Source organism: Phodopus roborovskii, unplaced genomic scaffold (genome assembly GCF_943737965.1).
Source record: "Phodopus roborovskii unplaced genomic scaffold, PHOROB, whole genome shotgun sequence".
Taxonomy (NCBI): Eukaryota; Metazoa; Chordata; class Mammalia; order Rodentia; family Cricetidae; genus Phodopus; species Phodopus roborovskii.
The window spans coordinates 7,432,902-7,457,132 of record NW_026126525.1 but is presented as its reverse complement, the minus strand read 5'-3'; the positions used below and the strand labels follow the sequence as shown (position 1 = coordinate 7,457,132).

The window sequence follows — 24,231 nt, the reverse complement described above, 5'->3', positions numbered from 1 at the left end:
CTAACTCAGACACAGAAAGACAAACATTGTATGTACTCTCTTATAAGTGGATATTAGCTGTAAAGCAAAGTTTAAACATGCTACAATCTACAAAGCCAGAGAGGCTAGGGAGCAAGGGGGGGGGGTTGCATGGATTTTCCTGGGAAAAGGAAATAAAAGAGATCACCTGGATGGAGCGGAGGCAGCTGGGGGAGGTAACTTGAGGGATAGAGTTGGGAATAGGTAAAAGGAGGAGAGTACTGAAAGAGATGACTGGAAATGGGGGGCTCTGGGGAGCCAGGTAGAAACCTGATGCAAGAGAAACTCTCTCGAATCTACAAGGATGACCCCAGCTAAGACTCATAGCAATAGTGGATAAGTAGCCTGAACTGGCCATCTCCTGTAATCAGATTGGTGACTACCCCAATTGTCATCAGAGAGCCTTCATCCAGTAACTGATGGAAACAGATGCAGCAATCCACAGCCAATCATTAGAGTGAGTTTGGGGAACTCTGCCTAAGAGATGAAGGATAGCAGGAAACAGAGGGTCAAGGACATCACAAGAAAACCCACAGAAATAACTAACCTGGCTCACAGTAACTCAGAGTCTGAACCAACAACCAGGGAGCCTCCATGGGACCAATCTAAGTCCTGTATGTATACGTGACAGTGTGTAGCTTGTTTGTGGCACTCCTGACAAAGGAAGCAGGGGCTGTCCCTAATCCTTTGGGTGTCTCTTGGGAACCTCTTCCTCACACTGGATTGTCTTGCCCAGCCTTGCTACAAGGGAGGGTGCTAGATCCTACCTCAACTTGATATGCCATGCTTTGTTAAAACCCACAGGAGGTCTGCCTTTTTCTGAACAGAGACAGAGGAGTGGAGTGAGGGGTGGGAGGCGAGGCGGAGCAGGGAGGGAACAAAAGGAGAGGTGGGAGAGGAAACTACTGTTGGGATGTATAATAAATTAATTAAATTGTTTAAAAGTCCAAAATAGGCAAAACCATTTCATATGAGAACTCAAAATAAAAATAAAAAATGTGTGATATTCACCTGCCAGCACAAAGATGTGGTTGCCTGGTTCTCCTTGCTTAATGATGTAACTGCCCTGTGGGTAGTTTCTTCCATACATGCATTCTACCATGTCTTTGATCTGCTGTGGGTCCAACCTCTTCAGAAACTGGTTCTTATTGAGGGCATCTGTGATGAGCTTTTTCTCACTGTGTGCAATAACAGAAAATAAGTGGTCATTACAACTAATGAAAAGTATGAATTATTCACTTTATTCTGGGTTTTGATATATATGATCCACATATATATGTTTTTTCTGTTCTCTGGTCTCATTTAAAAAAAAAACTGCACCTATAGAATTCCATACATTATGCATCAAACCCTTACAAATATCTTGAATATTTTCTGGTAGTTATTATGATACCAATTTAATTATCATTTATAATCCCATCTCTCAGTGGGAAATTCCCATGCCATGCAATTGTCATACAGAAGCAGACCTGGAAAATGGGAAGAAGTTGCATTTGTGAGATTAAAAGCAGTATCCCTTCATGGGCACAGTTATGCATCTTGACTTTGACAGACACATACATGTACAGTGCTAGTGGTAGTGTTCTTTCACATCCTATTTAATCCTACATCCTATACAATAGTCACTATTCCCATGTTTTGTGAAGAAGCAGAATGAGAAGTAGGAAGATATTTACTCCTCTGAGACTTCAAATCCAAGCCTGAGAATCTGTCATCCATGACATTTCCATCCCAATACCTCTTCCAAGGACAAAAGCAGCATCCTTAGGTTTGATTGATGTGAGTGTGGTCAAAATCTGGCCTTGCTTGAGTTTTTCTAGGCATGTCTAGTCTGAACACAAACTTTGTTTTCAGCACCCCTATTCACTGCTCAAAAGTAAGTCTTACTTATTGACAATCCTAGAATTCTCTGCCTTCTGTTGGAAAAGCAGTCTCTCAAAATAGTTACTCAATTGCCATGTGTTTCAAATGATTTAATTAGCTTACTAGTTGAGGATGATGTGAAGTGTTGAGCTAGAGGAAAAGATGCTCCATGAGCTGTCAGAATTTTTACATAATCCATTTACTGTCAGTGTGATTCTTTAACGGCTCTTTCTTCTTTCATTCAAAAGCCCTTTAACAGTAGTTTTGTTTTCCTATTTGGAAACTAGTAAACCTTCCCTATACAAATGGTTTTCAAACACAAGCTAAGACTTCCTGAAATTAGTAACTTCCCTCATGACCTCATCAAATCATTGGTCCACAGGAAGAAAACAGATGAGCTCCTATGGAGGACTCCCTCCTTCTTAGAGCATTGCCCCTCACAGCCATCCAAACCCAGAGGTCATCCTAACAACTCCCTTCTCTTTCACCTAAATTATCACAGCTTTTTTCTGTCACAAATAAAAGTAACCTGCAGCTAGAACTCAATCAGACTCTTGTCTAGATCCAAATTTTGTATATCACAGTAATCTTACCTACAATTAGAAGGGCTATTCTTCACTTAGGGATCCATGCCTTAAGTATAAATTACATTTTTATGCATTTATCTACCATAAAAAACCACATTAGAATTGAAACTAGAAAAATTATAGCCTCTTCCTTAGGTCATGTGTTCTTTATCTGCATTCCCTTCTTCCTCCTCACCTAATACAATACTTTCTAGTTCTTTTTAAGTCCCTTCTTGAAGCCACACATAATTTGTTTACATTTATATAAGCATACATTATAGGCTGATCCAAGAATAATGGAGAATGTGCAAGCTATTTTTCTTTGGGGAATTGGGTGGTCTTTCCTAGTATTATATATCATGCTTTTCCATTTCCCAAAAAGTTTGTGATTGCATCTTTCTTTAAAGCTGAAGGATATTCTAATATACATAATTATTATATATTTTAATGTAATTCTCATTATCCATTCATCTATTGATGGGCATCTAGATATGTTGATTCCCTTACAAAAGAACCACTGTCACCCTTTTTATTTCCAATTGGCAATGATGTCACCACAGTCTGAAAATAAATTGCAGCTCTGGACAAAGTTACCAGATTCTCTCCTGAGATTTCAGCTTCTTGGACCTTCCCTTGCAGCTCATCCAGTACTACATTATGAAACTAATCTTTTAGAAAAACAAAAATGACTGGATGTTTTACTCTCATCCGAACTCTCCTTTAGCCACATACCTGAGTTTCCCAACATACATTCTTAGGAACAACACATGTAAAAGTGTCCCCAAGTTCAAGAAAATTTGGAAGTTCACAAACCATACCTTAAAAGTTCATAAAAGCCTAGTAGTAAATAAATATGCTTAAACCAGTATTTCAAAACAATTTAATTTATTTATCTGTATATTTATTTCTGTTTACATCATATATAAGTTTTGTCTATTTAGGAAATCAATATTCTAAAATATACTGTTCATTGATTTTCACAACACATTTTTTTTCTTGAACAAATCCTTTAATGAAGTAGGCCACTGTTATAGTCTTCGATTTCTGGACAGCTTTACCTTAAAGAGAGGAACATGTTTTCTCCTCCAGCGTGGCTTACTTTCTTCTTACCTCAAGCTACTCACATCATATTCATCAACCAAAAACAAGCAAACAAAAACCCTGCAGGATCCTACACAGTTCACACAAAGCTTCCTTTCTACTCTCAGGTTACTTGGATTCATGCCAATTGCACTGAACAATTTCTTTTTCATACATTTCCACAGGATACATATAGCAGCCATAAAGAACATAAACAGAATGGAGAGGTAGCTCAGTTGCTAAATGGTTTACTGTGCAAAGCATATGGACTTGAGATCCTACCAAACAGGTAAAAGCCAGGTTGGGTAGCATGAGTTCTTAACCACAGTGCTAGGATTGGGAGAGATAAGCATATCCCTGTAGCTCTTTGGTCAGCCAGCCCAGATTAATTGACAAGTTCCAGGTTCAGAAGAGAACCTGTCTCTAAATAAATAATAAAAGTGGAGAGTAACTAAGGGAGAGACCTAACACCAATTTTTGATCTCTAGTGTATGTGCGCACACAAATACAAACATACACAAACATCACACACATTCATGAATATGAACTTTTCACTTCAATGTACAAGTATGACAGACCAGCTAATCATCAGTTCAACTTTCTCTGGTCCCAAACGCAACAAGAGATGATAGGTAATTGATGGACAGAAATACAGATAGACAGATGATAGAAAAGAGATTCAGCTGTTGAGAATAGTAAAGGCATATTAAAATAACAGTGACTCCACAGGAAGAGTCTCTCTGAGCTATGTTTTATGCTTCCTGTTTACCATGAGATGGAAAAGCTGTTTGTCCCAGGTAGTTTTGTCATAGACATGAAACTCAATGTGTTTGTTAGAATTTCTATTGCTGTGATAAAACACCATGACCAAACTCAACTTGGAAAGGAAAGGGCTTATTTTTTCATATAGCTTGTAGTCCATCATTCAAGGAAGTCAGGGCAGGAACTCGAGGCAGAAACAGATGCACTGGCTGTGGAAGAGTGCTGCTCATGGGCTTTTTCTTCATGACCTGCTCAGCCTGCTTTCTCATACAACCCAGGACTACCTGCCCAGTGCTGACACTGTTAGCTGTGAGCAAGGCCCTCCAGTACCTATCATCAATTAAGAAAATACAACACAAGCTTGCCCACAACCAATCAGGTGGAAGCATTTCCTCATTTGAGGTTCCCTCTTCCCAATGAATCTGGCTTGTATCTAAGCAACATAAAACTAGCCAGCACAGTCAACTACAACAATCATATTTTATACTGTCATTAAATCAACTAAAAGACATCAAGCAACAGAAAAGATGCACTATAAACTCAAGATCAAATACAATTAAAATTGTGTCTATGGTATTAGATAGATGGTTCAGTAGATAAAAGTACTGAGTCTAATTCTAGTAACTCAAAGTGGAAACAAAGAACTGAGCCCTGAAAGTTGTCTTCTGACCTTTATATCCATGCTACACCCACATTCATGTACATCACACACACACACACACACACACACACACACACACACTCCACAAACACATACTTATACACTGAGGGATTCACAGGATACATGCACATATATCATGCTCACACACACACATCATACACACATGCACATACACACTGAGGGAATCACAGGATACACACACATCTCTCTCACACATATAAGCATCATATAGATTACACATACATACATAAATATACACACAATACCAATAATAATAAGTACAAATTTCAAAATAGAATTATATCCAAGCCCACCAAAGTTAAAATGGTGAGAACAAAATACAATCAGAAGAAAGAATAAAGCAGCAAGACATCATAAGAGACACATAACCTTCAAATGACCAATAACAGTACTAATTTACTCTTCAACAGAAATAATGGAAGCCAGAGCACTATAGGAAATCTCCAAAGTGCTCCACTGAGCCCGTTTCAATATCTTTACCCTGAAAACAGCCTACAAAAGCTAAATGAACACATTTTCAAAATATTATTCCATTGCCAACAGACTCATCATAGCAGATAGCTAGCTCCAGACACAAGGGATGTGATCCCAGATGAGAACCAGCAGATGCCACAGGGAAGAAAGAGCTACAGAGGAAACAAATGTGTGGGTGACTAACATAAGGGTGTCTTTATGAAAGAGTGATACATTTTGGAGCATAAAATACATAATAACTAAATATATGAAACAGGCAAGACATGAAGGAGATGGGGAATAAATGGAGTTAACATAAGAAAAGGTGCAGAAGTTGGTAAAAGTCTAATTGAAACATTCATAAGTTAATGAGGCACACTATAGTTTAGAGCACTTCCTACAAGGCTAATCAGAGAACGTTTAAATAAAATACTAAAATAATGCGATAAAATATATGCTTAATTAGTGCAAGACTATGACAAGATGAGATAGCTGAAAAGTTTCTACACCCTGATACGTCTCTCCTCCGATGCAACAATCCAAATCAGAACCTATCCAACCGAACAACGCCCCTGGATGGCCTCCAGCACACAAAGAGGAGATGGGAAAGGAAGACAGGAAAAGACAGGAGTTTGTTCGGTTCTCTGAAGGACATCTTAAATACCCTGTGGGAGTGGTCTTGAGCATCTCTGGTGGAGGGGTCATCATTTGGTGGGCTTTCTGAGATGCAGCAGGGTTTGGAGAGAGATGGGGAGGGGGCTTGGGTGAGGCTTCCACAGTAACAATAGCAAGTTAATTAACATATTAGGTTTAAAACAACTCCTGAATATTTACAATATGTACCAATACAGCAGAAAAAATAAAAATAAAAAAATTTCATTGAGAAGTCAAGATTGTCAAACTGATACCAAAGCAAAAACATCAGGCATGTTATGGATAAAACAAATGCTTAAGGATAATGGGATAGGAAATGGGAAACTGGGCCATGTGTCAGTACCAGTTAAAGAGAATTGGTGCTGATTCCTGGTGATAGCATCGGGAAACAGTCAATATGCTAAACAGGTATGCAGCTAGGAAGACTCTATCAAAGTGTATAAAGTGCATAAAATGGCACAAAAATTCAGAACAGAAGTTGAGAAAACTTCCACAATTATATTAGGACATCTCTCTAAATAACAAAGCAAGTAGCCACACTAGTTAGAAGTCATGTCGAAATAATTGATCACCAAAGTTTACTTAAGCTGTAGATTCAAGTGATACTTAAAATTCTTCACTCAGCAAGTTCAAAATACACACTCTTTTAAGTGTACACCAACATCCCAAAAACTGATCACACATCAAACTATGGAAAAACCACTCACTGAGTTTCAAAAAATAAAAAATAAAAAAAGGATACCTCAGTCGAAGAAAATGCTAATTCTAAAAAAAAAAAATCCTGGAAAAATCATCCAAGAAATCTGGAACACTATGGAAAGAGCAAATATAAATATAATAGGAAAATAGGATGGAGAAAAAACCCAGGTCAAAGACACAGAAAATATTTTCAACAAAACCACAGAAGAAAACTGCCTTAACCTAAGGAAGGAGATGCCTACAAAGGTACAAGAATTATATAGGCAACAAAGAGACTGGACCAAAAAGAAATCCCCTTGCACATAATAATCAGAATGCTACCCATACAGAACAAGGAAAGAAATTGGAGAAAATATCAGAAGATGGAAAGATCTCCCATCCTTGTGGATCAGTAGGATCGATATAATAAAAATGGCCATCCTACAGATTCAATGCAATCCCCATCAAAATTCTAACACATACATAACACAGATCTTAAATAGACAATTTTCAACTTCATATGGAGACACAAAAACCCCACAATAACTAAAATTATTCTGAATAATAACAGAGCTGCTGGGGATGTTCTCATCCTTGACCTCAAGTGGTACTACAAAGATATAGCAATAAAAACAGCATGGTATTGGCACAAAAACAGACACATTGATCAGTGGAATCTAGTTGAAGACCTAGACATAAATCCACACACCTATGGGCACTCTTTTCACACACACACACACACACACACACACACACGAGTACCAAATATACACTGGAAAAGGACAGCATCTTCAACAAATGGTGCTGGTCAAACTGGATAGCTGCATGTAGAAGAATCCAAACAGATTCGTATCTATCACCCTGCACAAAACAACTCCAAATCAATCAAAACCTCAATATAAGTCCAGATACACTGAACCTGATAGAAGAGAAAGTGGGGAATAGTCTTGAATCATTGACACAGGACAAGACTTTCTGAACTGAACATGGTTAACACAAGCACTATGATCAGCAATCTATAAATGGGCCCTCATGAAACTGAGAAACTTCTGTACAGCAAAGGACACCATCATGCAGACAAAGTAGCAGCCTACAGCATGGGAAAATATTTTTTACCAGCTACATATCCAATAGAGTGTTAATATCCAAAATATATAAAGAACTCAAAAAGCTAGTTATCAAAAAAATAACAACAAATAGTCCAAATAAAATATGGGTACAAATGTAAAAAGAGAAACTTCAAAGGAGGTTACCCAAAGGCTGAGAAACACTTAAAGAAATGTTCGGCATCCTTAATCATCAGGTAAATGCAAATCAAAACTACTTTGAGATTTCATCTTATACCACTCAGAATTTCTAAGATTAATAACACAGTGACAGCTCATGGTAGCAAAGATGTGGACCAAGGGGAACACACCTCCATCACTGGTGGAAAAACATACAGCCACTAGATGGGAAACAATCTCCCTTCAGATACAGCTATACTACTCTTGGGCATATATCCAAAGGACACTTCATCCCACCACAGAGACTCTTTCTCAACCATGTTCATTGCTGTCCAACTCATAATAGCCAGTTGGAAACAACCTAGATGTCCCTCAACAGAGCAACACGGATTTTAAAAAAATGTGGTACATTTACACAGTGGAGTATTAGCCATTACAAACAAAAATGACATCATGAAATTTGCCAAAAAATGAATGCAACTAGGAAAAACAAAAAACAAAACCCAAAAACCAAAACCCAAAAGCCAAAACAAAACAAAAAAAAAATCTTGAGTGAGGTATCTTTCTTGAGTGAGGTATCCTAGACCTAGAAAGACAAAAATGGTATGTATTTGCTTATATGTGGATATTAGTAGTTAAACTAATAATAATCAAGCTATAATACATACAGCCACAGAGGGTAGATATAAGGTAAATAGATAAGACAGATCTCCCTAGGAAAGGGAAATGGATTCAATAATTATGGATGGATGGGGGTGGGAAGGACTGGAATGGAAGAATACAGTGGAGGGGAGAAGAGAGATGGACAGAGGAGGGAATATGGAAAGAGACAGCTATAATTAAGGGCCATTAGAGGGGTAGTATGTAAACCTAATACTAAACCAAGCAATCCAGCCTATAGAGGGAGGAGAGGGAGGAAAGGGAGGAGAAACCATAGTAAGAATCTATTATATGAGAAAAAAAAATTGTTTTCCATAAAAGGGGAAAAACATTAAAAAAAAACTATCAGTGAGACTGAAACTGAAATAAAATAGTAAACATAAATTATATGTATATGTGTGTATATGTACATAAATCATATAGCATTTATTGCACTGTGTAATGTAAGTAATGTACATGATAAAGGAAAATGATGTCTACTGGTTTTCTTCTACTCCCTCTGAGAAGGTTTAGGGATTGAAAGTTAAGGAAGTAAATGAAGACCAGATTAGAAAATTTAAAAAAAAAATAGAATTAACTATTGGAATTGAGGGCTTCCTGGTGGGCCCTGGCAGTGGGGGAAGCAATATTTGCCATGGCCTGGAGCAGCTCATAATATTTGTCTTGAGTACTGAGTTTGATATATATGTTATCAAAGATTCCATAATGCCTGTAAACATAAAGTCTGTTATACTTTCTTGCTTTTCCAATAAATTCCAGAGAAGATGTTGATCTTTCCAAGACAGAGAAAGGTGGGGAGAGGGAAGGAGGGAGAAAGGAAGAGAAAGGAATATATAATAACAGAGGAATATATTGTGGTAATTGATTTGTAAATTGAACTTTAAAATGTTATTTTATTTAGTGTATATGATATCTATGTGTAAATGAATACATATGCCCCCATATCACCCATGTGAATGTCAGAGAATTGGTTCTCTCCTTCTACATTTATGTGGGTTTCAGGGGTCAAATTCAAGTCACCAGGCATTAAAGGAATCATGTTTGCTTTCTAATAATGTCAAGGATACTCTAATTGATAAAACGCTAATTGAAATATATTGAAATATTTTTATGTTTGAAAATTGAGAAGCTGATTCTAAAATTCATATAAAAAGACCAAACAATAGCCTCAGAAAATTCAAGAAATATGAAACATTATGTTAAGAATTCCTAAGTCAAAATAACTAATAATATGTCAGTGCTATGAAGATGGACAAAAAGACCTTCAGTATAGAATCCGAAGCTCAGAAGCCAGTCTAGATGTGTGGGAACAAATGACAAAGGACAGCAGTTGTGGTATAGTGCTATGGTGGGCAGAAACAGACACTAGTGGAAAGTGTATCAGAAAGTTTTCATTGGTTTCAAGTGGGAATGAACAGCACACTAAAGCCACAATGGAACACTATGACATATTCACCAGAATGGGCAAGATGAAATGCTTAATGTTGTCAAATGCTGCAGAGAACTTGAAGAAAGGCAATGCACTTGCATTGCTGGGGGAATGTCAGCTTGTTCAGACACTTTGGAAAATCAGCAATCTGTGCTAAATTTCAGTTTAGAAATACTGATTGCCAAGCTATTCATTTCTCGGTTCATATCTACCAGATGTCACACATACATGCACCAAAATACATGACAACAGTATTCATAAACATTAAAACCAGAAACATTCAAATATCCAGTATAGAGGTGATCGGTTATATAGGGCAATACAATAAACACCACTCAGCAATGACAATTCTAATGTCACTACTACATATAACATAAATGAGTTTTACTATATAAAAGAAAAAGTGAGAGCCTGTAGAGTTGTGATCTATAGCTTCATTCAAGTAAATTATTAAAATGTGTAAAAGTCAATTTATGGTAATAGTAGTACAGATAGTAACTTTGAAGTGGATAATGGCTAAAAATCGGGAGATGCACAGGGTGCTTCGGAAGTAATGTTCTATTCTCAAGCAATGATTGACCGTTATATGGATGTATTCTCTTTATTATTTGTGAGAAATCAGTCTGTGTATATTGTGAGAATACATACACATGTGGAGGACAGAGATCAACTCTGAATGTCTTCTTTCACCATTCTCCACACTATTCTGTTTTGAGGCAGAGTCTCTCACTAAACTTAGAGCACCCAGTGAGATAAACTGGCTGGCAGGGAAGATCCTGGGGATCCTCCAGTCTCCACCTCCCAGTGTTGTGACTACAGGTGCATATCGCCACACCTGACTTGTTATGTATGTACTAGGGATTTGAACTTGGGCCCTTGTGCTTGCCTGGAAAGTACTTAAACCGTTGAACCATCTCCCAAGAACAATGACTATTCCCAATTTATTTTAAAATGCACATGGCTCAACCTCAAATCTCAGTTCTGGGAAGCCCCAGCTTTGCAACCCTGAGCCAATTACTTAGCCTTCTAAACTGTGGGTTTCTCAGCTGTGATGAGGGCACGGCACCCACACCTACCCCATAGGCATCCTCTGCACATGAACTCTGATAACATGACAGCAAGTCCTCCATGCACCCATGCACGGCAACATCAGCATTTGGCAACAAGAATAATTACAGCATGCTTTTCTGGAGACCAGTGGGAAACAGAGATTCTGGAAACCACAAAACAACAAAGGCATTTCCAAGACCACTCTGCTCCATTCATAGTTCCTCTAGTGGGTGGAATCTTACATTCATCCCCACCTGAGGCAACAACACAACCTTTGATAGTCCTTTTATAGCACCAATTTGTATATCAACATTCTTCAAAGCAATAAATTCCCATCTTCCAAGCTGGCTCAGGAAATTCCATTTGTCAAAGTTCACCCACATTCCTCACTTCTGGGTCTAGTTCCTGGGTCCAAATGTTAGCTACAGCTGGTCTCATGCTTGGTCATACTCCCTCATCACCATGTTATCCAGTGAGCTTCCACACCCAAGGTCTGGCCAACCCTTGCCTTCCCTTACCACCAAGACTTTCTTACAACATCAGTTCTACATTCACATCATACGTTATATGGCATTTTATTTTAAAGATTAATTACATAGTTGGATAAGAAACATAAATAGGACACACTTGCTTTGAAAACATGATCTTGAACTGGGACGTCAGAGTTTGATTCCAAGGTCTCCCATGTACTAACTATGGAACCTTGGGCATGTCACCTAACCTCTCATATTTTCCAAGCTGTAAAACAACAATTACACAGTCCACAGGTCATAGGATTTCTAAGAGAATTAAATTAGTTAACAACATATTGTACTTAGGACAGTACCTGGGACATAAAATATACTATTCAAGAGTTAGCTATTACTGTGATGAATCAGCTACTCACCACCAATTTACAAACTGAGAACCGGAAAGCTCTACACTTTTTATACAAGTTTTATATAAGTTCCATATGTTGGTAAAACTTCTAATGGTTTAACCCCTCTGCTTGTCAAGTCTCCTCATATTTCAGGGTATCCACACCCACTGAACTATTCACTGACCCCAAATGTGTCAGCCCACTTTATATCCCTACAGCCTATGTCTCCTACAATATCCAACTTGAGAGCTCTTAAGACTGGGTGTGGTGGCGTACACCTTTAATTCCAGCACTCTGGAAGTAGAACCAAAAGATTACCCAGTTCAAGGCCACCCTGTTTTATATAGTGAGTCCCAGGCCGGCCAGTGCTATATAGTAAGAACTTACTTCAAAATAAACAATTTCCTTACACCAATCTCATATAGCAAACTATTCACCACCCATGGCAGAAATCATTTTAATTTCCCTACAGAGACCAAGAAAGAGCATCAAGACCAAGGGTGTGCTTCCCTCCCCCAGCTGTTAGTTAACCTCTCAAGCTATACCTGGCACATATTAGGAATTTAATGAAACTGAGAAATATGGAAAGCATTTTAATTCTTTCTCTTTGTTTAAATATTATGGACATGGGGGCAAGAGTGGGTGTACATAACGTCAGTCACCTAATAGAGAGACTGATAAACAGAATATTTGCTTCTTATCCCCACACCCTAAATTTTGATAGATAAAACAGCAGAAAGATGCCTAATAAGGGCATGTATTTATAAACTGACAAGCCACCCTGGACAGGGATACTGTCATTCTGTGGATATCAGTGAACAGGCATGACTTTCTCCCGTCCACTCTCATACCTGCTTCCATGTAATCAAGCACAGTTCTAATTTAATCACATTGCCGTTACTTCCTGCTTACAACAGACACTTCTCGGTCTCATTCTAGGGCTTCTGCAGATGGCCCCTTCCCCATGAGCATTAAGGAATGGAGATTAATAATGAAATGTTGAAAATAACCAAAATGTACAAGGGGGTTAGCCTGGCACACTTGAAAATATGCAAGCATTTGATGGTGTGGCATGGTAATTCTGCATAAATGGTAAACAGTTCTAAGTATCTAATTACAATCGATCTTAGATCATTCAACTGATTATTTTGGAAGTCTTGGTGGGGAGGGGTACACACCCATATAACACAGGGGTTCTCAGTGCTAGCAATGAGCAGTGTTTACAAACACATATGATAAGCCTGGACTCTCACCTCAAACCAATTTAAGCAGCCTTTTCCAGGGCTGGACCCAGACACCTTAAAAAAAATCCCCCAAGTGACTATATCATATAACTAAGATTAAGAATTATAGCTGTGGAACAGTGGCTTGGCTCAGTGGGTTGCACATATGTGTGTGCACACATATGAAGTGAATAAAACTCTTTTCCTGAAGAACTATAGATGTCAAAAAGGGATGTCATCATGCCCTCTATAGTTCTGTAACACTGGAAAGAGATAAAATAACAAAAATATATCTAATAAATGTATGTGTTTGTCAAACAATCAACTAACAGTGAATAATTAATAGGTGATTAATGATCAATGTTTATACAACTTTGATATAGCATATTCTCTCACACAATGTAACAAATGGATACAAAAATAAGAACAGCTTATTCCCTTCTCTCTCCTCCCAGATCTCGAATCTGGAACTTGAAGCATGGCCTGGCATTCAGGAAACACACTGACAGTCAGTCCTAGGACTCTGATGTTTTTAGGTTGTGATAGAATATATGTTGCATAAAACGTGCCATTTAACTACTTTTGACTATATCACTCAGTAGCATTAGGCATATTCGTCCCCATTGTCTGAACCCATCACTTACCTGATTCCAGCTTTGCGCCAGTCCCACACCCTGTCTCTCTGTCCATCTGCCCCTGGCCACCCCCACTCTGCTTTATACCTCTATGCAACTGACCACTTTGGATGTTTCCCATAAGAGGAATGATACAACATTTGTGTCATTTGAGCCGGGTCTATTTCATTTTGTATGATGTCTTAATAGTTCACTTGTATTACAGCATGAGATATAACATCTTGTTTAGGCTATATAATGTCCCATAGGGGTGAATTCTACATACTGCATTCTGTTTCTATATGCATCCACTGGAAAACACTGGGTGTTTCCTATCATTTGTCTCTGCTGATTAATATTGCCAAGAACACAAAAGCATGACTCTAAACTTTTTGCATCTTGTTTAGGCTATATAATGTCTCATGGGGTGAATTCTACATACTGCATCCTGTTTCTATATTCATCCACTGGAAAACACTGGGTGTTTCCTATCATTTGTCTTTGCTAATTAATATCGCCAAGAGCACAGAAGTGTGACTCTAAACTTTTTGCATGTGTGCCTTCTATGCCCACGTGGCCATTTTTGATCAGAGAGCCTCACCTCAAAGAAAGGAAAGAGTTTGATATGGCTTCTACTTTACATCTTTATGTAACACCTTGCCATACAGTGGGGACAGACCCAATGACTATTATTATTATTATTATTAATTATTTACTTTTTTACTCACCAACAAAACACACAATAGCATAGCGGAAGGCTACCCATATCTAAGGCAACTATAAAGAGACTCCCCAACTGCCACAAAGAAGTGCCCTGTGGTAAGGATGCCTGAGAGGGACACACAGAGCAGGGGACTCTCAGCAGGTCTAAGTTGGCTGAGGACAGCCTTTAGCTGAAACCAGGAGGAAATCTCAGACCTCACTCCTATACCCACAATGCACTTAATTCTATGAAGAATTATATGACTATGTAGAGAACCTTCCTATAGAAGGTGCTAGAGAAGAGCAGAGCCAGCTGATCTCTTCACTGCAGCCTTGTGACATAGCTACACAACCCCCCTGGCCTCCAACTGGGAACGCTCCAAGGTAGCACAAACATGCTGTTTACATTGCTAATCCCTCAGCAACTTATCACTGCTTTTCTCTGTGACATTTCAAACAGTGACCATCTCTAGTCTCTCCTTAGCTCCCCATCCTCTTCTCATGATGAGGGGGTGGGGTGTTGGGAGCTCCAGAAACTTCTTTTATTCCCAGTCCCAGAGCTTCTGAAGAGACTGTCAAAACTGCTGCTAGGAAATTACCTACACACACACACACACACACACACACACACACACACACACACACCACACACCACACACCACACACCTGAGCTAGTGTGACAAAACAATCCTGGGAGGCTTAAATAAACAGAGCTCCCTGATCAATCATACTTTGATATGGATTATATATAAGATACCCCCCATCTTTTGCTGGTTCTAGATTTAAAGGAAAAAAAAATAAGACAGCTGTCAGTTAAGACTGCACTGAAGGATTTACAACTAAAAATTACTTCAAAGACAGACTGTTTTAAAATGAGAGGTGTAGTCGCATACTAAGAGAGGTGTCCTTTGCAGAGCAGGTACTTCCATAAAGTCTAGACACTGGAGAAGTTGGCCTTGTCTCAGCTCTTTTTGTCTGGGCACTGTGTTGCCCTAAATCTTAGGAGTCAGGCTTATAGAAACTGAGGTGTTTGTGAGACTAGGGCTGGGGCAATGCTACTTTCCAACCTAACAAGTATAGAAGGAATGATACTGTCTTCTGCTATTTCTACTACTGTCTTCTGTGGGTATGTAGCAAGGAAAACATACAGTGTCTCCAATAGAGCAATTACCAGTAAGAGAGAAACTGTATCAGAAAGGCACACCCTCTTTCAGAGGACACTGAGAGGGTGTCAATAAGGGAAGTTAGAAGCTCCCACTCCATGCCTCCAAGACAGGTTCAAAGCTAGCCTAAACAATTCCAAACCGATATGAGCAATGAGGTCTATAATAGCTACAAATTGAGAAGCCAGAAAGCAAAATAAGATACCTGTCAAAGTTGCTGGGATTAAGTTGTAGCTGCCTTTATCATCTTGACTTTAACACTTTGGATTCTGGAAAGTGCTGTGCAGGCTTCTGAGAGAAAATAAGTCAAGTCTTACCCAGCTGTGCATCCTGTGTACGGCAATGATGACTCACCCATGTGTCAACATACACCCACGGGTACAACACTGGTGTGAATGTTATAGAGGTACCCAACTATTGGATAAGATACACTCCACAGGAGGAAATACATGCCTGGTCCTGTGAATCTAGCCAAGAAACCATGTTTGAGAAGCTCAAAAGCCCCAGTGGTGACTGCACTACTATTATTTTTACTAAATGTACATAGTAGCAAACCACCTTCTAAATGTGTGCCATTCTACCCATGGAATAGTGCAAGTCTCAGACCTGATCAGATTAATTTCTTTATGCAATGATAGTGGTTAATGCAGAAGCTCACAACTGTTCAAGTCTCAGAGAATAAGCATCAGAGGAGTGTTTCTTCACAACTGAAACATCTGTAGTACACCATGCTTCCATGGCTCAGGGGCCATCTCAAAGGGGAAGAAGATTCTAAGAGCCAGGGTTTGAGGAAAAACAGCAAAACATTGTCTTCTTGACATAATGGGACTACTGTACTCTTGAACTCACCGAAGATAAGGTTGCCTGCCTGCACAAGACCAATGTAGCCAATGTTCTTGTGTGGAGTGGGAAGGGATTCATGAACCCCACTCCTAACTGAGGGTATTACAGACAGCTGATGGCTTTTGGAGCACAGAAGAGTCCCTTTTCTTTGGGGATGTGGCTCTTGGTAAGTTGACCACACTCCAGTGATGGCCCCATACTGTGGGCAGCACAAACTGGAGACTGTGAATTATTAAAGAAAGAAAAAGGGGTCACATGTTTTGAAAGATGCAGATGTAGGGGGTATGTAGAGATGGTTCAGGGTGCAGGGATGTGGTGATAGATCTAGGAGGGAAGGAGGGAGGGGTGAGCCTGGGAGGGAAAGGTGAATCTGGAAGGCATTGAGGAGAATATGATCGAAATACATTATAGGAAGTGCTCAAAGAATGAAATGTTTTTAAAAACTGCAGATGATGATTACGAACTAGGCAGCTTGCTAAGCCTCAGGTACTAGCACTCTGTGGGTTTACGATGGCAACAGTGGTGTCACTATATTTAAAATATTGAGTATCATTGATTGAGTATTCAGTAAATAAGCATTGATTTGTTTTGTTATTGTGCAGGGCCATATAACCTGAAGCTACTGGTTAGAATCGATATTCTGTGTAGCATAAAAATATCACAGCTTCCTCCTAAGAATGGAGTCCAGGGGGTAGCGTCTGTGGGGTGGTGTCACAGCACTTAGAGAGAGCACTTGAATTTCAGGCTACTAGAAACAGTCAGACTTTAAATCCTGGGTATTTTTGAGGCTTTACTAAATGTTTTCCTAACACCCAGCTGCTGACAGCTGGAAGTCAGGGTTGCAGTAGGAAGTAATAAAAGGTAGAAATGAATGATGCAGAGAATTTGAGAGTTGAGAAAGATAGAGAGACAGAGAAAGAAAAGTTGAGTGTATGGAGCTCGGAGCTCTGTATTCCTAGAGAGAGATAAGAGGCAGAGGTCGGAAGTGAGAGAGGCCGAATGCCAACACTAGGGAGGCCATTAATTCATTTAACTGCTTCTAGATGTCAAGACAGCTGCATTTAATTCTAAACACTTTTAAATCTCCCCCATTTAACCTCCCTTTTCCTTTAAAGCTTAAAGGTACCCCTCACCCACCACAGCCCCCTAAAGTTCCCTAAGCCTGCTTATGCAACCTTAAGGGAAGCCATTCATATACATTAGACATCAGATGGACTAAAACTGCAAAGCTGTTTTAATAATCTATCAACACTACAAGGTTGAGCCAAGTGATAAATTACCCTGAGCTTTAATTTCACCTTTGGTACAATGGAGAAATCACACAGATCCTATTAGGCAGGTCCAAAGCATCCAAGAGATAATGTATGGAAAATCACCAGCAGCTAATAGTTAAATGATAACTTTGTTTCCTCATCCCATCCCTCAGCAGCTAGCTTGGATCTGGGTGTCAGCATGAGCACTATTGTTATAAATCATAACCTTTGTTTCCAAACACCGTGACAATTTCCTGCACACATGGCACTTGGCAAGCATCACCCATAGCTTCTAGCACTCCAACCAAGCTGTTGGATTTCTGTTTTTCTAGGCCTTCATTGGACTGGGTGCTTTAACCATCTACACCAACTTTTTAACTACCAAACTTGATAGGTAAAGTCTACAGTTCATTGTGAACATTTCTAATTGTCTATTAAAAGCTCTGCAGCAAAGTAGAAATCACTAACTCAGCCTCTGTGCCCCATGCAACTCCCTGGTACTACCAACTCATTTCAGAGAAGCCCTTGTTGAAAGTATAATTTTTTCATGGAGAATCAACAAAAGCAGAGAGGGTTTTCTTGCTGGTGGTGTATTTGCTCACTTTGCTAACTATAGCACTTAAATTATCTAGTTGTAATTATCTAACGGTTTGCTACAAGGCTTTTCAATCAAAATAAGAGAAGTCCTATTCTAATTCCAGTTTTACAGAAAAAAAAATCATATGTAGCAGAGGTTAGAACTGCATCTGTGTCTTTGAATTCTAGTTCAGAAATGAAGAGCTTTGTAACCTTAAATAAGTGATGTCATTCCTCAGGTCCCAGTTTTCTCATATAGAAAGTGGGATATGATGATCTAATGTAAGCATTTTACATCTCCACATCTACACAGTATTTAGACTGGTGACTAGCACACACATAGTTGCTGGTGTGTGTGTGTGTGTGTGTGTGTGTGTGTGTGTGTGTGTGTGTGTGTGATTTGAAATGGGGGAGTGAGGATCTATAGAGTGGCTGTGTTACATATCTCCCTATTTGTGAAGCATCAGACTGGTGACTAGCAAACATCCACTGACACATCAACACTATTTCTTCCCATAGAAACTTTCCTGTTGAGTAAAGGAACCATGGTTTTCTGAGGCACACTTATTGAGGCTCAGTAACACTTCAGACAGGAGGCACAAATAATAACAGCACAGCCTTCCTCACTCCTTCCCCACATCTCATTTCAGCGTGTGACTCACCGACCGGCATGTTTCCACTTTCACCTATTCATCTCCTGGGGTGGGAGTGACAAATAAAACTAATTGTCCTTCCTAAAACTGGAGTCAACATCTGAAGTCTACGGCAGGTCTTTGTTTTACCGTTCCTTTTCACGGAGGAACAATAGTTTCAAATAACAGTTTAAGCGTTGTTCTTAGCACAAGGCGCTCATACCAGCCACTTACCAGATGCCTCTGATAAATTTGCCTGTGTTCCACCAGACATTTAGCATGAGCTTGTAATTTTGCTCTGCCAATTCTGGAGTTTGCCAAACAATGTCTATAGAAAGAGAATACTTGATTTCTGTAACTGATCTGATCTTTAGATGCATGGGGAGCTTGGTGCTCAGGGCAAATCTGACATGGATAGAAATACTGAACCCTTTCCAGGCTACAGACTTGAGAGGTAGGGAATTCATTTAAATAACTATTTGTGATCTGTCATGAGCAACATGGCTTAGGCAGAATCCATTCTTCATCCCATTTACTCAGATGCAGCTCATGTTAGCCATCTGTAACATAAAGGCCCTACTCTGTTCCACATGCAAGAAGGAGGAAGCACCAGCAAATACTAACCCACAGACTATGTTATCATAAAGCTCCTTGGGACTTGAACTGTGGGACAGGTCTATGGACAGATCTACAATATCTGAGGTCAAATCTTAAGTTTCCAATCTGAGCTCACCACCTTCTATGGAATATTTTGTAATGGCCACATGTGCCTTCCACACTCTTACCAGAAGAGAGTAGCGTGAAAATATCCCTAAGCTTCCTCTAGCTCTAAGATCTTCTGATATTCATCTATATTACATTTAAATCAGAAACCAAAACACTTAATATAGTGTAGTAACTCTCCTGTGAGTTTGAGCACTCCAATAAACCTGGTGCCTGTAACAGAGCAGATTGCATGCCTACTCAGCTGTCTTGCTTTTGAAGATCTAAACTGGTCCATAGGCTCAATGCCAAGTGACTACAAAGGGACATGAAAGTCCAGTGCCACTTCACAGCAATTCTGTTTTGTGCCCACCTCACTTTGTTAGGACCGTCTATATGTTCTGTGACTCTACCTATACTGGTCTTACTTTGCCTGGAAAGTGTTCCCAAAGAGCCTACAGAGATCACAGTTCTATCACTGGCGATTAGTAGTTACAGGAAACATATATTCTAGAATGGCAATAACCAATAGTATTTTTAGATGCATAACCATAATTAACTGAAGTTGAAAATTCATTTACTTACAGGTACTACCCATATTTCAAGCATTCAATGGACACATTTGACTACTGGCTACCACACTGGGCAGCATGGGTTACAGAGCCTTTTAATCATTACACAAAGTTTTACTAGACAAAACTGAGGTGAGTGACTCTAGAGCCTAATGCTTAAGGACAAATGCCTGAACTGTAGCAGAAACAATGTCTAGACCTCCACAGTCCCCTGCCACACCATTCCATGTTACCCTGCTTCAAGCACAGAGGGCCAGTGGTACAGGTTGCCTCTTAAACCCTAAAAGACACTTGGTGGGTCCAGGTCAACAATGTTCATAAACAATGTCTCAAAAGTCACAGTGCTGTGAGTGACAGTTCCTCATAGATTATTGAAACAGAACTTTGAAGTTCTTAATTCATCATCTCATCAAATTTTATCCTCTTATTTCTTCTAATGGTTCATGGTTCCCTAAGACTGTTGATTTTAAGAGAGTTGTGAACATTTATAAAAGAATAGATCACAGCGAATGGCTTTCTGAACAGGCATGGAGAGCAAAAGTTATCCAAAGTGTACCTGATACATATATATTAGGTATAAATTTAGATTCCAGTTCATTCAGAAAATATTACAGAAGCTCGCAGAACAGCCACATTTACTGCCAAACCAATGAGCAGAGTCTTATCAGGCCTCACTTGTGACCAGCATCACATATTCCTAATGTTCTGACTTCTGGAACATTGTTTAATATAAAAAAATTCATAAAATTGCATTAGAAATGTCAAGATTTATTTTGTCTTTTTCTCCAAAACTAGAAAAGTTTAGAAAGAAGGAAATGAATTGTTAATGGTGACTACTTCTAAACCTCTGAAAAAATACACCTCTGAATGAATTGAGTTAGCTGTGGTCAACTAGTTATTTCAGACAGATGGAGAAGAAATGTATTTGTACTTTATCAAGGGAAGTTGAAGCACAATGAATGGGTGATAGCTCCATGTTCTGCATGGTCTCCTGTTACCTCAAGGCTTTGCAAGAGCAGATGAGAATTATTAGACCATGAATGATCTGCTGCTCTATTTAGGAGCAATCATTAAAACATCATTTGTCTTTTGATCTCATATATATATATATATATATATATATATATATATATATATATATATATCAATTAGTCCCTCTTGTCCTTCTGACCCACACATACCCATGAGGCCATTTGGCTTGGTGTGGGGGTGAGGGGTGGGGGGAATGAGGGGACTGCTAATCCTTACTCAGAGGTACACTGCCTTTCCAGTGATCCCTTCACAGAAGAATAATAATGGGGAGGGTTAGCTTAGAAATTCAAAGTGGATACATAATAATTTTCTTTGCCATGTAAATAATTAAGCAAACCAAGCAATTTAAAGGGATATGTTTGGCTCATATATTCAGCTATAGGAGAGCAGTGTTTTGACTAAAGATGAGTGCAACCCTTTGGACAAAGCAATCAAATAAATCCTTGGTTCCCTTGGTTTCAAGAGGATGGAGGGTGGCTTATGTGGCTAGAAAGCCAAAGATAGTAGTACTAAGTTTCCTGATACACTGTCCTGCATATAAAACCAGATTTAATTTGGAGATGACAGTAAACAATTTACTACATATGTTCACATATGAACATATTTGTGTGTGTATGTATGATGATATAATGCATTATATATAACTATACATCCATATATCAAAATACATAGTCTATCAAAAAGAACAGTGGATAATACTCAAGTTCTGAAAAAAATATACATGTTTATAATGGCTATAATTTATTAATCCATATCACAAAAATAGTGAAAGAAATAGAGAAGACCTTTCTAAACAAACTAGTAATACAACTCTGAGCCTCTGAAATCCCTACTAATGTGTAATAATAATTAGAGTTATTTCACCTACAGAATATTATGATTAATAGCCCAGTGTGACTACTTTTCCTTTCAATTATTTATTGATCACTGTTTCAACTGCTGTCAACAAAGTGAAGAATTAAACCCCCTTCATAATTTTGTTGTCAAGATTAATCAGCTATTTGTTTAGGTTGGATGTTTTGTCTTGATTTATGTTACTTGTGCCTGTGAGTAAATTAAAATCTGATTTAATTTCGTAGAGCTTGCACAGAGATACAGGCTCAGCCAAGACATTACCAAAGCAAACACCTCACATTAATTAAAAGCACTTACGTATTGAAAGACAATGCAGAAAGGAGACTGTAACTCATCTTTCTAATCAATCTCTCCTAATCAAGAAATCAAACTTCAATCAGAAGTGTACGCACATATACACACTGACATACTCTTAAGAAGAAAACAATGGTAACATTTTCTTTTAAAAATTCAAAATTTTGTCCCCACATGGATACATGGTAAGAACACAGAAACACTAAATTCCCAATTTGATCAATGCACTTTGTATACATGTGTTGAAATATGCAGTTATCACGTGTTCATTCGAAACATTTAAATGGAAATCAATCAAAATTTAAAAGTTAATTCTAACTTTTAATTTGTTCCCTTTGCCTGAAATGCTCTTTTCAACCTAATTTCTGCTCTGTGTTTATCCTTCCTGTCTGAACTGAAAGGTCACCTCATCCATCAGCCAGGCCTTCCAGACAATTACACTTCTTTCACTTTTTCCCGCCACGCCCTGGACACCACCCCTCACCCTGCTTCTAGTCACTGTGTCATTTATCCTCATTCCTCATTTGTCTCTATGTGTGTGTTGTCTCCCCACACAAGAAGGTGAGATCTATGTCTGTTCATTTTAAGCACCCAGGATGGACTGTGCAGTGAATGAATAACGTCATCCTCATTTGCATCGCCATCATTGGTCCTTTCTCAGGACTCTCACAGAGCAGTGGCTAGGATGTTGGCTTTGCTGTACATGGTCAACTTCACTGTGCTTTGAGCACATTGTTAAGTCTGCTTTCTTAGGAAGACAAGTGCACACTTCCTTCCTAAATGGTTTTCTCTCCTCTGGGATATCAAGAGAACAGAGACAGTCTCTACTAAGTCTGGCCCCTCAGTTGCACCTGTCTCTGAAACTGGACACTTCAAAGTCCAGGTTAAGTGCAATTCCAGATTTGAAGGAAAGGCTGCTTATTAAGAGACACATTTTCCAGACAAATCCATTCTACAATGTTCTCCACACCCACAACCAAAGTTCCCATGCCCTTGGCTGTTTGGTAAACTTTATGAACACCTCTGGTCCTTCCTACTGTGAAGGCCACTTGAATGAACAAAGCACAGAAACTTCTTACCTGGAGTCCTTCCTGACTCTTGCTTTCTCAAAGGAAAACTCAGGGGGCTTATTGAGGTCATAGGTGCGGGTTGTGGGCTCTGCAGATACCCCAGCCTTCGCCCCCCTTCTGCTGTGGAGAGAGATGAGCCCTGATGTCTTGCGGTGGACCTCCAGGGGTACTTTGTCCGGAGAGACCTGCGGTGGGCTTCCTCCCTGCACATGAATAACGTCCTGCAGCTTGTTCAACTGGATGCACTTGCTCTGCAGCTCCTCCGTGAGCTCTGCGATGGCCACAGTCTGCTTGGACAGCTGCTCCCGCAGCTCTTTCAGGTGGTACTCCCGTTCCTGAAGTTCGGCATCCTTCCTTCTCAGCTCCCGCTCCAGTTCCGCCACCTTACTCCGTAGAGCGTCCGTGCTGAGGTTCCCTGACTGGCCATCTGGGTGCTTAGCGTGTTTGGGTTTCACCGATCCATTTCCCATGTTGCTCAGGAATCTAAGGGAGGGCACAGAACTTGAAATGAGCAAGTGAAGTCCCACCTTCTAGCAGCCCTCCCCTTTCCAGTCCGCTTCAGAAACAGTCACACAGCAGTCATCACCCTTGGGTGGGAAATGAGCTCTTCCATCGGTACAGAGGACACTAACGCATTTGGGTTCATTCTTCCCTGTGCTTTTTGCCAGTACAAACCTCACACCTGAGCGTTTTCTACAACTGCACTGAGTCACCCGCTGT

General features: G+C 39.4%; 1 protein-coding gene across 1 annotated transcript in view; it reads right to left on the bottom strand.

The window, feature by feature from the left end:
- Nucleotides 1-23,981, bottom strand: part of Prkg2 (protein kinase cGMP-dependent 2) — an 87,598-nt gene extending 63,617 nt beyond the window's left edge. The window contains exons 1-2 of the mRNA XM_051198394.1: nucleotides 23,521-23,981; nucleotides 1,030-1,196 (exon numbers count right to left, since the gene is read on the bottom strand). Of these exons, the coding sequence (XP_051054351.1) occupies nucleotides 1,030-1,196; nucleotides 23,521-23,981 (628 nt within the window). The remainder of the gene's footprint in view (nucleotides 1-1,029; nucleotides 1,197-23,520) is intronic.
- Nucleotides 23,982-24,231: the final 250 nt, after the last annotated feature.